Source organism: Ostrea edulis, chromosome 6, assembly GCF_947568905.1.
Source record: "Ostrea edulis chromosome 6, xbOstEdul1.1, whole genome shotgun sequence".
NCBI lineage: Eukaryota > Metazoa > Mollusca > Bivalvia > Ostreida > Ostreidae > Ostrea > Ostrea edulis.
In genome coordinates, this window is record NC_079169.1 from 17,008,941 (window position 1) to 17,021,403 (window position 12,463).

At 34.6% G+C, this 12,463-nt stretch overlaps 2 protein-coding genes across 8 annotated transcripts in view; one reads left to right on the top strand and one right to left on the bottom strand.

The window, feature by feature from the left end:
- The window catches only part of LOC125646888 (peptidyl-prolyl cis-trans isomerase-like), a 16,180-nt gene extending 9,979 nt beyond the window's left edge, over positions 1 to 6,201 (bottom strand). Inside the window, exon 1 of the mRNA XM_048873492.2 lies at positions 6,061 to 6,201. Within this exon, the coding sequence (XP_048729449.2) occupies positions 6,061 to 6,184 (124 nt within the window). The 5' untranslated portion in view covers positions 6,185 to 6,201. The remainder of the gene's footprint in view (positions 1 to 6,060) is intronic.
- Positions 6,202 to 6,212: 11 nt separating this feature from the next.
- LOC125646869 (adenylyl cyclase-associated protein 1-like) overlaps positions 6,213 to 12,463 on the top strand; it is an 81,511-nt gene continuing 75,260 nt past the window's right edge. For 2 of the 7 annotated variants that reach the window (XM_056141712.1, XM_056141711.1), the window contains exons 1-2: positions 6,295 to 6,337; positions 8,503 to 8,606. Coding sequence is in view for 5 of the 7 variants with exons in the window: in XM_048873453.2 (XP_048729410.2) it covers positions 10,380 to 10,493 (114 nt within the window). In the remaining 2 variants the exon portion in view is untranslated. Of the gene's footprint in view, positions 6,338 to 8,502; positions 8,607 to 10,334; positions 10,494 to 12,463 lie in introns of those variants that run through there. The other 5 variants (XM_048873454.2, XM_056141710.1, XM_048873458.2 and 2 more) reach the window with 4 other exon arrangements.

Consider the following 12,463-nt stretch of genomic DNA (forward strand, 5'->3'; position numbering starts at 1 on the left):
GAAAAAAACCATTTTGGGCCTGCAAAATATTGTTCGGGCTTGCACAATTATTATACTGGGAGGCCCGAAGGGCCTGTGCTTTACAAAGTTTTTCGTGAAGACTGTTTTCATCGATTTTTCTTCCAAAATATGGCTTTACGCCTCATAAAAAATCATTCATTTGAAATTTTGATATGAATAAAGTAGTTTGTGAATGTTAACACCGTTAACGATGATTATAGCAATTATGATTCTTTTTTTCTTTCATGTGTGAAGATAAATGATAAAACCTGGTTTTCAGTGATTTTTTATCAAAATGTACGATTTTGCTCCCAAAATACAAGTTTCCCCTTTGTTTAGTGCTATCTATTTTTTAATATACGCTAGAGCATCCCTTGACTCACCGTTTGAAAACAAAAACATTTCTGTTGCAATTAGTTTGGGGTTACGCTATATTTTTGGCTAGAATGACTGTCAGTCATTCTAGCCAAAAATATAGTCATTGACTGGACGATTATAGACTGAAATCCCGATACCTGTGCACGAAACGATGTCTCGCATTCGTCTGCAGTCGCCCCCCCCCCCCCTTCCGAGAGAAAATAATACCCCACCTATTAAAACCTAGTCACCCATTCTCAATATAAGGGATCAAACGATGTCGCTCCATTATTACTTAAGAGAATTAACCTCCGAGCTATATTTTCATCAACAATATGAATATGTTTATATGATTAAAAAAGAAAATACAATAGAATTGGTTTGGAAGGATATTTAACTGGTTTCAAATTAGAAAATAGTAGCGTATTTGAAATGTACGTTACTGTCTCAGTCTATGCGAAAGACATCGGACCGTCGGACCTGACCGATGTGCTTTGCCTCAGGTCCGATGCGTCATTTTTTACACCGGACCGGTATGTCCGATGTCTCAGTGTCCGGTTTTGTGCTTTACTATTTTGACGCAGTCATTTAAATGTTTGTTATAAGTAAAAAATATTACATAAATCCAAATACGTAAATGAATGTGATTAAAACCGCATGGACCGTCTAAAGTATTATGCGGGAGGGATCCCCGGTATAGTATTACTAGTATAAAATTTCCTTGGTTTTGCATTTTCACGTGTTTCACTTTTTTACAAATTTGGTTCGGTCCAGTGTGTTCATTGATTACATAGGACCGAATGTCCTGTGTGGTCCAAAACACTTTCGCATGGACTGCTGTCTCCGAGTAATACTTTACGTCATATCTACGAAATCCCTGTTTATGAATTTTAGGTTAAAATGTCCTGATAAAACAAACCAAAATATCGTATAGATGGCATTGCTCATTGTTTCTATCCGTCCTTGTGATAATAAATGATTTATCTAGTATAATGTACCTGTCGCATTCTATTTTCGCCCAATTTTTTAATAATCGCAAAGATTAGAGACCCGACTTGTCGTTTCCTGTAGGTACATTGATATGCTAATTGTATCTTACCTAAACGTTGATATACTTTCTGTCTCATTAAATGAAACAATGATTATTAAGTTTAACAATTTGTTTTCAAATTCTTGACTGAACATAACGTAGAGATAAGAAAGAAATGTACGTTACCCTAGTTTTTTCCGTATTCAATATGCTGAGTGAGAAATGTCAAACACCCCTGAGTTATTGACTATGTGCATGTTGGACAAAAATAATTTAAAGTTGCTTTATCACTTTAAATACTTTCTTTTAAGTAAAAAAATTCCTGGTAAAAAATGTACGTTACCGAAATGTACGTTACTATAAAATTCGGAACTATGATATTACATTCTTGTTTTCATATTTTACAAATTCTAATAGTTACACGAAGGACGATTTTGAAGGTTAAATATCGTCTAAGCGTCAGAAGTGAAAGAAAACTAAAGTTTCTCCTGTGCACGAGGCTGGTATGACGGGTTTTCATCTGCAATGTGATTTTGAATATCGTGCATTGGTTTATAAATATTAAACATGTGTGATGCACTTCTTGAGCAATCCATGTTAAGGTATAAACCAGTGCATTACGTCTGTAACATGTGGTAATTGTGGAGTATTGATTTGAAGAAATGAAATGTACGTTATGTATAGGTAACGTACATTTTGCATATTTCCAGCTCACATTTTTAGAAAATTAATCAAAGAATTTAGTGACAACATCAATACCAAATATTATATTAGAATTGTCTTAAAGCGACACTACAGCTCATTTTGCGCAAAAATCATGAAATGACAATTTTCCCAGCGCTTTCTCAATTTTTGTTGCATTGTTGAAAGTATGAACTTTGCGAAAATAACACTTATCTAAAGTTAAAAATTATCGTTTTAACGTAAAAATTAATACTTTTTGATGGCCTATACACAAAATATCGAGTCTCCTCCTTCGGTATTCAGAGGCATGCGCATAGACAGTAAACAGTGCAGCATGTCATCCAGAGAGAGAAAGTGTAGTTGATAGATCTAGAATTTTGACAGATTCTGTAAGAAAAGAGGTAAAATTAGAATGAGATAAAACTCATACGTGAAATAAAATTTACCTTGGTATCAGTTTGACCGTTGGAAAACAAAGAGCTCGGAGAAACACATGTAACTCAGTGGCGGGTCTAGGATTTCCGAAGAGAGGTGTGAAAGTCAAAGATTAGCCAAAGTAATCTGCCATTCTGGTGCAAAATTTGGATTTTCATTCACAATCTGTGGGGTAAAAAGGGAGGGGGATCCTGGCCCCCTAAATCTGTCATTGAGACTAGCTGCGAAGACACCACGTTTAAAAGTAAGTGCTATTTTTATCTGAACACGACACGTGTTAGTTGTAAAAACATCGGTCAGTGGGAACATGGAAGGTTTCTGTTGAAATAATGATTTATAATTACTTATTATAAGGAGCAGGGATTAATCTTATACTTGAAAGGTGAGTGTGAACCCCCTTGATGGGGAATTTAAATAATTTCCTACAGAACACCTTTGCTGTCATTCAAAACCACGTGATGTAAATAAGCATTCAAAAGTCAGAGTCAGCATGAAGAAACCTTTGAATTCCGAACGATCTTCAAAGCGCAGTTGAGAGTAAATTGATGCATCCCAATTGTTCAAAATTGTCAGTATCGATATGAAATTTATCATTTTATCAATACATGGTTTAAAAAACACTTTATTAAAATGTGGAAAATGAGCTGTAGTGTCTCTTTAACAATACTGCACACTAAAGGAACATTTCACCTACATCACTATGTCACAATAACTGAAATGTACAAATGACTCCGTTTTATTAAAATTAAATATGTGTAAGACGTCCACAACGTACCACTGCCAGAACTTATTAATTTGTCCCTATATCTCTTATATATGTTTCTTACTTTAAAAAAAACAACAACAAACAAATAACAAACGAAAAACCCCGCAGATACGATGTTTACTGTCTTGGAAAAGCGACAAATAAGAACATTACTTGAAAATGTTTCTTTGATGAAGTTATTAGTGGTGTTATATAAAGTAATTTCGAATATTTCCAATCCTTAACGGAATTGGAATAAAAAATCTATACAGTATAGGAAAATTTTATCAGGTTTAAATTAACTGTGGAGTTAAAACTAAAACACTATTTTGTCAATCACAAAGAAAATGATTTAATAGTATATGCATTTATTTCAGCTTATATTACGATGTCCTTCGTCAAAGCTACATAAAGTTTAAAAGGAACAACTATGCTTTTGGGGCTATTTATTTTAAAAACAAAACAATATGCATCACTACTGTAGTTGTCAGAAGATTAGAGTGAGAGATGGGGGACAAGCAGGGGGTCCTCGTTTGTTTCAGCAGAGATTCAAAGTTTTCGTGAGTATCCACTACGGTTAATTGCCGATTTTACTGGAAATCCTCTGCAACTTTTAAATCTATATTTGAAAGAAAAAAAATTGTCTTCTTCTACTGATAGTGAAAATCGTGTTTCCATATGCAATGTCCACACGTTGTGCTTTAACTTTCTTCGTTAAAATCTTCGAAATGTATGCAGGGTTTGACACTAAGGCACGTCCGACCGACTGAGTCTACTAAATGATAGGTCCGGTCGGGTAAAATGTCGATTTACTAGTTCGACTGGTCGTGTTGAAAAAATAAACAAGAAACTTTAAACCATAAGATATTTTATTCTTAACTAAAAAAGAATAACTGTAGACTTTGCGAGCAATTTTGAACTGCATGATGACACAATCTCTATTTTTAGTTCTATAATAAATAAGTCGCGGTTGGAAGTGATGTTTTATGACATCTACTCGATGTTAATGTTTGCAAAGTTATGTTTTAGATGAATTTATTTTCATTTTCTTTAAACAACCCAGTTTATTTGAATCAAATATAAGAAAGTATTTATCAAATTAATAAATTGCATCGTAAACAACCATTTTTCGGTGTTGACATGTGCGGGAATGTCTATATTCAAATACAACTTCTCGTTCTCAAGGAAAGATGTCCCAAGAGAAAAAAAGTTAAAGGTTGGGAAGAAACAAAGCAGGGCTTATGAAATAGAGATAAAAAAAAAAAACGGTTGAGATCATTTTATTTTATATGGACTAGAGAATTTCCATGCCGGGTAGAATTTAAAGAAACAGAAAATGTGTTTGAAAATGAAAGCATTAAATTGAATGACGAGACTAAAGCTCTTTTATGAAACAATTAAATACGTTTTAGTTCATGCAAACTTTAAATGTTTGTCATTTGAATTAAGTACATTTAAGTATGGAAAAACTATCAGTTTCTGGAAAGTTGGTTGGGGCTGGTGGATGTAAGGTCAGGTCTAGCAAAAATCATTTTAAGTAGCCCGACTGGTCTAGTGCTAAAAAAAGTAAATGTCAAACCCTGGTATGTTACCAAACATTAAATTTTGAAAAAGAAAAACCACCAAAATATTACTATCAACATTATAATTTCTTAATACTGTCTGGAAACATTTCATCAAACGGATTTTTATTTCTTTACAGTTGATTTATTGACGTTTATTTGTGTGTTATTGAAAGTTGGAAATGTACGTTACCAAATCACATTTCGCATGTTTTTTTATATTTAAATTATATATTCTTTTGGGTTTGCGGTAGTTTTGAACACGCTTCCTTTCAATAAGATAGTGTTTACAAATATATTGAAACAAACATTAATGATGCTTTCAGTTTTTCTTACTGACAATAATCATGAAATGTACGTTACATTTATACCAGGTATCTAAATTGCCAAACTATATGTAAAATTTGTTAATGATTACAAAAGAGCTAATTATGCAGACATTAAACATTCACCATTTAAAAAAAAGACAGGTGTATTCCAAACTGATCGTACAAACACAATGAGAAGAACCGATAAAAGTATTATATCGATAAAATATTTATTTTTATCTGAACGAAAAGTCACCATTATTTTAAGAGGGGGGAAATACTTGAACGCTTACATTCAGAAAGATCATTTTGTTAAAATAGGTTGGTGTATTCATTGGTGTTAAAACACAACCCAAAAAATATAATTTTGTTCAATAACACTCTTAATTATAGACCTATTTTGATGATACAGCGACGGTAACGTACATTTTTCGTGCATCTATTTGAAATGAAATTATCCTCTTTTTTAACACTTTGTCATTATTTCATGTATTTAGATTTGATAAAAAGAAAATTTGAGACAAAATCTATAGATATTTTATTTTCATTATGCATAATAGTAATATTCATATCTTTAACTTTTATTTTTAACAAATCATTTTGGTGTTTGAGCTCTTATATTGAGAATGGGTGTAGTGGGCTATGCCAAGAATTTACTTTAGATCATCTGAACCCATGTAGAGAATTTATGGAAGGCGGAAGCTTGAAGTTGTACGAATTTGACCCCCCTGAAAAATCATACATGTACAGAAATTGTTTAAGTATTGCTACAGACTTCCAGTTCACATTCCCTTTGACCGAAGTCAGGGTGTTAATACAGAGGAGGCAATGGAGTATGATGACGAATCCTACATGTTTGCATATTACCATGCCTCCTTCCCGCCATTTTACCAACAATAGCCACATGGCGTGCATAATGATAATGTATAAATTACGAACCTGTACAAAGAGCACGGAAGTTCTCGGCTGTTTTGGGTACCACGTCAGCACGCAACTCCATAATAATACGACCAAAGCTTTCGCCACCAGCTGTAATGTCGAAAAAGACTCGAGGTTTCGCCATCTTTTTTCAAATCAAATGGAAAGTGATCTACCACGCAACTGGAAAAGTACCGGCTTAGTGACCTGATTTAATCGAAACGCAATGGTTTGTGGGAAATACACATTTGCTTCCGGTAAGACACGCCCTCTATGCGGAAGCAAAGTGAAAGCCGAGGTGAGAATATTTAAATGTTATCATGGTTATGTGTCTTTGTAACTGTTGATTTGTTTGATACATGAAGAATACTGTGTTATAAAAATATTCTCAAGAGATATGTCTAATCTTTGTCATTGATTGAGCATATATGAGTTTTGAAGAATTGGGCCTATATGATTTGTAACTTTTGTTTTGCTTAAAATTTGATTTTGCTTGACAGGGATCATTTCTCATTCGTAATTTGTCTAGCTAAAATCAAATAATATGTTGACGGTGCTACCGTTTGAACGAGCGCAGCTTCATGTATATACATATTTTGTTATGTTCATGCTTTGATCAGGTTCAATTTAAACAATATCTATTTGCCAAATACTCATTACATGAATTTTCTCCAAGGGTTTTATATTTAAAAATCATTAAAACATGTATACATGAATGTGATTGAAATATTTTTATGCTATAGATCTATATACATTTTATTTCTGCTACCTTCACTCGGCTCACTGTGACTTGCTTAACCTTTGATGCACGACTTGTTCTGAACAGTATGTTCATGTTCTCAGCCTCTACTTTCCTTTTTTCTACTCTCAATCTTTTCAAGATACTAATTGTATGATGAAAATGACCAAACTTTTCAAGTTTGTAAAACTATGTTTAAACAGCACTGCCTTTGAACACAAAACGCATTTCAATATATAATGAGAATTTAAAAATAAATCGATGAATATGAATTCAACTATCGGATCGGGCATGTATATGTCCCCCCCCCCCCCCCTTTGCGAACCTATCTAATTAAAAAAAAAAATGAAATTCATATGATAATCCCCTTGTAGCAATTGTATGTTCCAAAAGAGAAAATTAGAACAATTTTTATAATATTGTACATAATCCTAGTTGTAATACAATGATAAAATATTTCAGCATTCACATATAATCATTGAATAAAATTGCAACATCATTGATTTCAGCCCCTCTCCTGGAATGCTGTTGTTGTGAGGATACATTAATTAAGATTAATTCACAAAATTAGAATTAATTAATTATTTTTCATTTTTCAGTCGTTAATAGCAAGTGTCATGGTTTTTTTTTGTATTTGTTTTTTTTTTTTTTTTTTGCAAGCAAGTGTCATGGTTGATTATCATGAGGGGGGGGGGGGGGGTGTCATCGTGGTTTGCGTTACCGGACATATTAAAAGGAAATGGATTGAAGCACTTACTATTTTTAGTCGCGGGAAAAAAACCCAAAAAATTTTTAAAATGTTTTCAATCCGACTGAATTCTATCGACTTTTTGTAATTTTTTAAATAGCACTAATTCAGTACCTGTGATTCCTCACATATTCTAACAATTTTTAAGAAGTCGGTCTCCCTTTTTTCTTGTTAGAATAATAAATTCCTATTGAGAATTTTGTATTTTAATCGATTACGTCCCGGTAGTATGACTTTTAACAAGTATGTATTTAGATCCGCCACTGCCTGTCTTATTGTGACGTACGTCAAAACGTAGACATGACGTCATACATCATCTTAGCCTGCCTTTCATAAACATTGCACTTTGTTAAACATTTCGTCTAATGGTGCACTAAATTTTGGAGCTAGGAGGCCACAAGATTAGGATGATAATCCACGTAAGTTCACAATCATATTCCAAGGTGTGACTTTGCGAGATCTCAGCCATTTTTGACAAGGGACTTCTGGGATCGGCGTCAAAACATTTTCCTTGTTAGAGGTTGAGATTTAGCTCGGATTATTTCCCGCGCTCTAGTCATTAGAGCTCGCAGTACGAGCCAGCGCTTTGCGCTGGCTCGCTGCGCTCGCTATAATATGTCTTACGGCGTGACCGTGTTTGAGGGCGAAGCAAAAAATGGCATTAGTATCTAGATCCATAACAGGACAAAAAATATCCCGAAATATTAGCACCTAACGTGTGAGGACAGAGCTCAATCAAAGTATTCTAACTTTAGACATTTTTGATCCGCCTATTCATTAAACGCAGGAAACGCTATGCAACTGATGTAAACAGTGCATTGTGACGTCATATTCACCGTCGGTGTTTAGCAAATACACAAACATACATCTGTAGGAAATATTATACAATAAAGCGTTAATCTAGGAGTGATTATACATGTATATGATTAAGAAAATAAGATTTACATGCTTTTACGGATTTCTTGTAACATCTCAGAACGACGTTAACTTGGGTACACGAGATTCAAAATGGAGAAATACATGTCCACGCGCTAGTATTCGAATTGACGCCATTGGGACCAAAATTTTCAAGTTCCATAGGTATAGTTTAATTTTTCATCAGTTTTCTATATTTTCCTTTTAAACATGTATACGTGTTACCTATAGGGAGAGTTTTGCTCTCACGGCCCTTTGGGCCGTGAGAGGGCTTCGCCCTCTATTACTATGTAAATATCTAGGTGTGTTAAGACTAACATAACTGACAGTGCAGAGAGAATCTTGAATTTTCTCTTCAATATATTTTTGATTATGATAATGTATGGTATCTGGCGTGCATGCAGTGATTTTTCAACATTTTTATAAAACGTTCTGTGGCTTTCGAATTGGGGAAGATTGTCGACATTTTGGTCAAAGTGGGGAAGAAAACCAGTAATCCACTGAGAGACTTCTGAAAACACTGCTGGTAATTTTGAAACCGCAGAACAGAAACTTTTTTCCCTTCGTCTGGGAATTTTAAAAAACCATTTTCTTTTTTTAATGGGGTGGGGGGGGGGGGGGGGGAGGGGGGGGGGGCAGGGTTGCACCTATAATATTGTTTCATATGTGAGGTGAAGTCTTTAAGCTATAATAGAATATTATTCGATTAGTAAATATCGCAAAATTAATTGAAAACCTACTTTGGTTTCGATAAACTACTCTAAAGTAGCAAAAATGAGAGTGAAGTGGCAGATCTAAGACAGTTTTTAAAAAAATATAACTTAAGATAATACGATATGAAGTAAATCTGTTGTTTATCGATGCTTGATTCTGATCTTGCAGAAGAAATAAGTTTTGATAATTGTTGAATAAAGAAAAGATGCCTGTTTGTTTATTCAATCCATGATTTTAGTGTTGAATCAGCCTTATGGAAATTTCCAGAATGAAGCCCCCAGAACATGGCAACATCATACAACTAATCACAAGCAGAGAAGTTGTGATTGGTTTACAACGTGATCAGCATTTAAGATTGTGTAGACCTGTGTTCAGTGTAATAGATTTGACTTGGCCCATGTTTATCATTTTATGAAGGTTTATAATCATATTACTTATATGCATCTCATTCAAACGGAGAAAATCTCCCCCCCCCCCTTCCCCAAGACCAACGATCTGACGCATCAATGAATTTTTAATTTCGATATTCATCTTAAATATTTTAATTTGATGTTCTTAATTTTTTTTACATGATTATCGAAGTCACTGTTACAACTTTTTAAAATAATTTATTAACAGTTTGATGCTGATATGTACAAATACATGGATAGAGATAATATTGGTCAGTTAGGGTTTGAAATTACCTCATGTCTGTAAATCCGAGGCTATTAAAAAAAATGTCAGACTACTGAGACTAGTAAACTTTGCATAGCACTAGTCCGACTAGTGAAAATCTGGAAATCAATCTTGAATAGGTTAAGATTTTAGCAAATTTGTCCGAGTCTCTTAGATGTTTGAAGTTAACTTATGGTCGATTACCTGCATGGTTAAGGAGGTATGCTGCACCAGAAATTTAATATGGATGAAATGTGGAGGATATGTATACAACAATATATTGAAATTGAAAACTTTTAAAATTTTGCTTTATTTAGTGAAAAAATGCAGTTTTAGTAGAAAGCAATCCGAAAAAAAATTAAAACCCCTGCTGGACTCAAACCCGCAATCTACAGTTCAGCAGTTGACATGCTAACCTACTGAGCTAGGCAATGACTTTTGAAATGAATAGACAAATATTGCTTATATTTATATTTTCATCCATGTTTTAAAAGGAAGTCAGCCATTATGACGATATAGAGTACCTCCTTAAGTGTTTGGGTGACAATGACATGCTGATCTTCCAAACACATGGAGTGCGTTCGAGACCGCCGTTCTTCGCACGAGTACAAATTTCTGCCGATTCCAAACGCTGAGTACGCATCACGAGAATGGATTCGAGGTGCAAGAACTCACACCACCTCTGTAAGTAGTGTGGTCGAAGAACATGTTTGTGTGCACATGTTCTAGTCATTCGCGACCCTAACACAGGAGTTCATAAAATAAAACACATAGCTCATGGCTTGGTCAATCAAGTGAATTTTATTGACTTTATTGATAAAATTTCAAACTCCTGTGACTCTAAGAAATGAGCATGAGAACAATGGGAACGTCGATCTCGAACGCACTTATGGACATAAAAGGGGTTACGTGATTAACTCAGAGCAAGGTTACTGTATGCGTCTGAAGATCTTGACTGCAAAATAAAGTTTGGTGGTCTTTTTCTTCTCTAGGTGTCAGAAAGTGAATTGTTTGCAAATGTGATGTGTTTGATTTGATTAAATACTATTGAATAAAATGGGGATCATTTAATATGATATACTGGACGGACTAGTAAAATGCTTTGCGGACTAGTGAACATCAGTAGTCAGTAGTCCGTACGGACTAGTGCTTGATAAAGTTAATGTTGAACCCTGGTCAGGGTTTCGGACATTTATTTTTTTGAGCAATAGACTAGTCGGGCTACTTCAGATGATTTTTACTAGACCTGCATGACCTAAATCCACTAGCCCTGAGGCTGACCAACTTTCCAGAAAAAACCTGATAGCTAGTTTCTCCATATTTAAATACTGATTGGAATTCAAATGACAAACGTTAAGTTTAAACTAAAACATATTTAATTACTGATTGGAATTCAAATGACAAATGTTAAGTTTAAACTAAAACATATTTAATTGTCTCAAAAAAATCTATAGTCTTGTCATTCAATTTGATGCTTTTATTTTCAAACACATATTCTGTTTCTTTACATTCTACCTGGCGGCACAGATATTCTTTAGTCCATTTAGAATAAAATTACCTCAACAGTTTTTTTTAATTTCTATTTCATAGGCCCTGCTTTTATTATACCCCCCGCAACAAGTTGTGGGGGGGGGGGTATACTGGAATCGGGTTGTCCGTCTGTCTGTCCGTCCGTCCGTCTGTAGACGCAATGGTTTCCGGGCTCTAAAGCGTTATCCTTTCCACCTACCTTCACCATATATGGACTACCCATGGGATGAAGATGTTCCCTATCGATTTTGGAGTCAAAAGGTCAAAGGTCAAGCGCACTGGACATCGAAGTAGCAATATGGTTTCCGGGCTCTAAAGCGTTATCCTTTCCACCTACAGTCACCTTATCATACATATGGACTACCCATGGGATGAAGATGTTCCCTATCGATTTTGGGGTCAAAAGGTCAAAGGTCAAGCACACTGGACATTGAAGTAGCAATATGGTTTCCGGGCTCTAAAGCTTTATCCTTTCCACCTACAGTCACCATATCATACATATGGACTACCCATGGGATGAAGATGTTCCCTATCGATTTTGGGGTCAAAAGGTCAAAGGTCACGCGCACTGGACATCGAAGTAGCAATATGGTTTCCATTTAAATTCTTTAACGGCTTTTTTCATCGCATGGAGATGCTGTGTTCCTAGATACCTTTTGGATCATAATACTGAAGTTTTACCTATTACCAACACCCTTTGGGAGATTGGGGTAAGCGGGGGGTATTCTTAGTGAGCATTGCTCACAGTACCTCTTGTTGTTTCTAATCCCAACCTTTTCCTTTTTTTTCTCGTGGGACATCAAGAAGTCGTGTTTGAATATAGAGACATTCTCACACACGTCAACACCGAAAAATGGCTGTTTACGACGTAATTTATTAACTTGATAAACACTTTCTTATATTTAATTCAAATATATTGTTTTTCTTTTTAAGAATGAAAATGAATTCAATTTATATCTATTTATCCGAAACATAGCTTTACACACTTTAACATTGAGTAGATGTTGTAAAACATCACTTCCGACTGCGAATTATTTATTAGAACTAAAAATAGAGATTATGCCATCACGCTGTTCAAAATTGCTCGCAAACCCTTTACAGTTTTTTTTTTAGTAATAAGAATA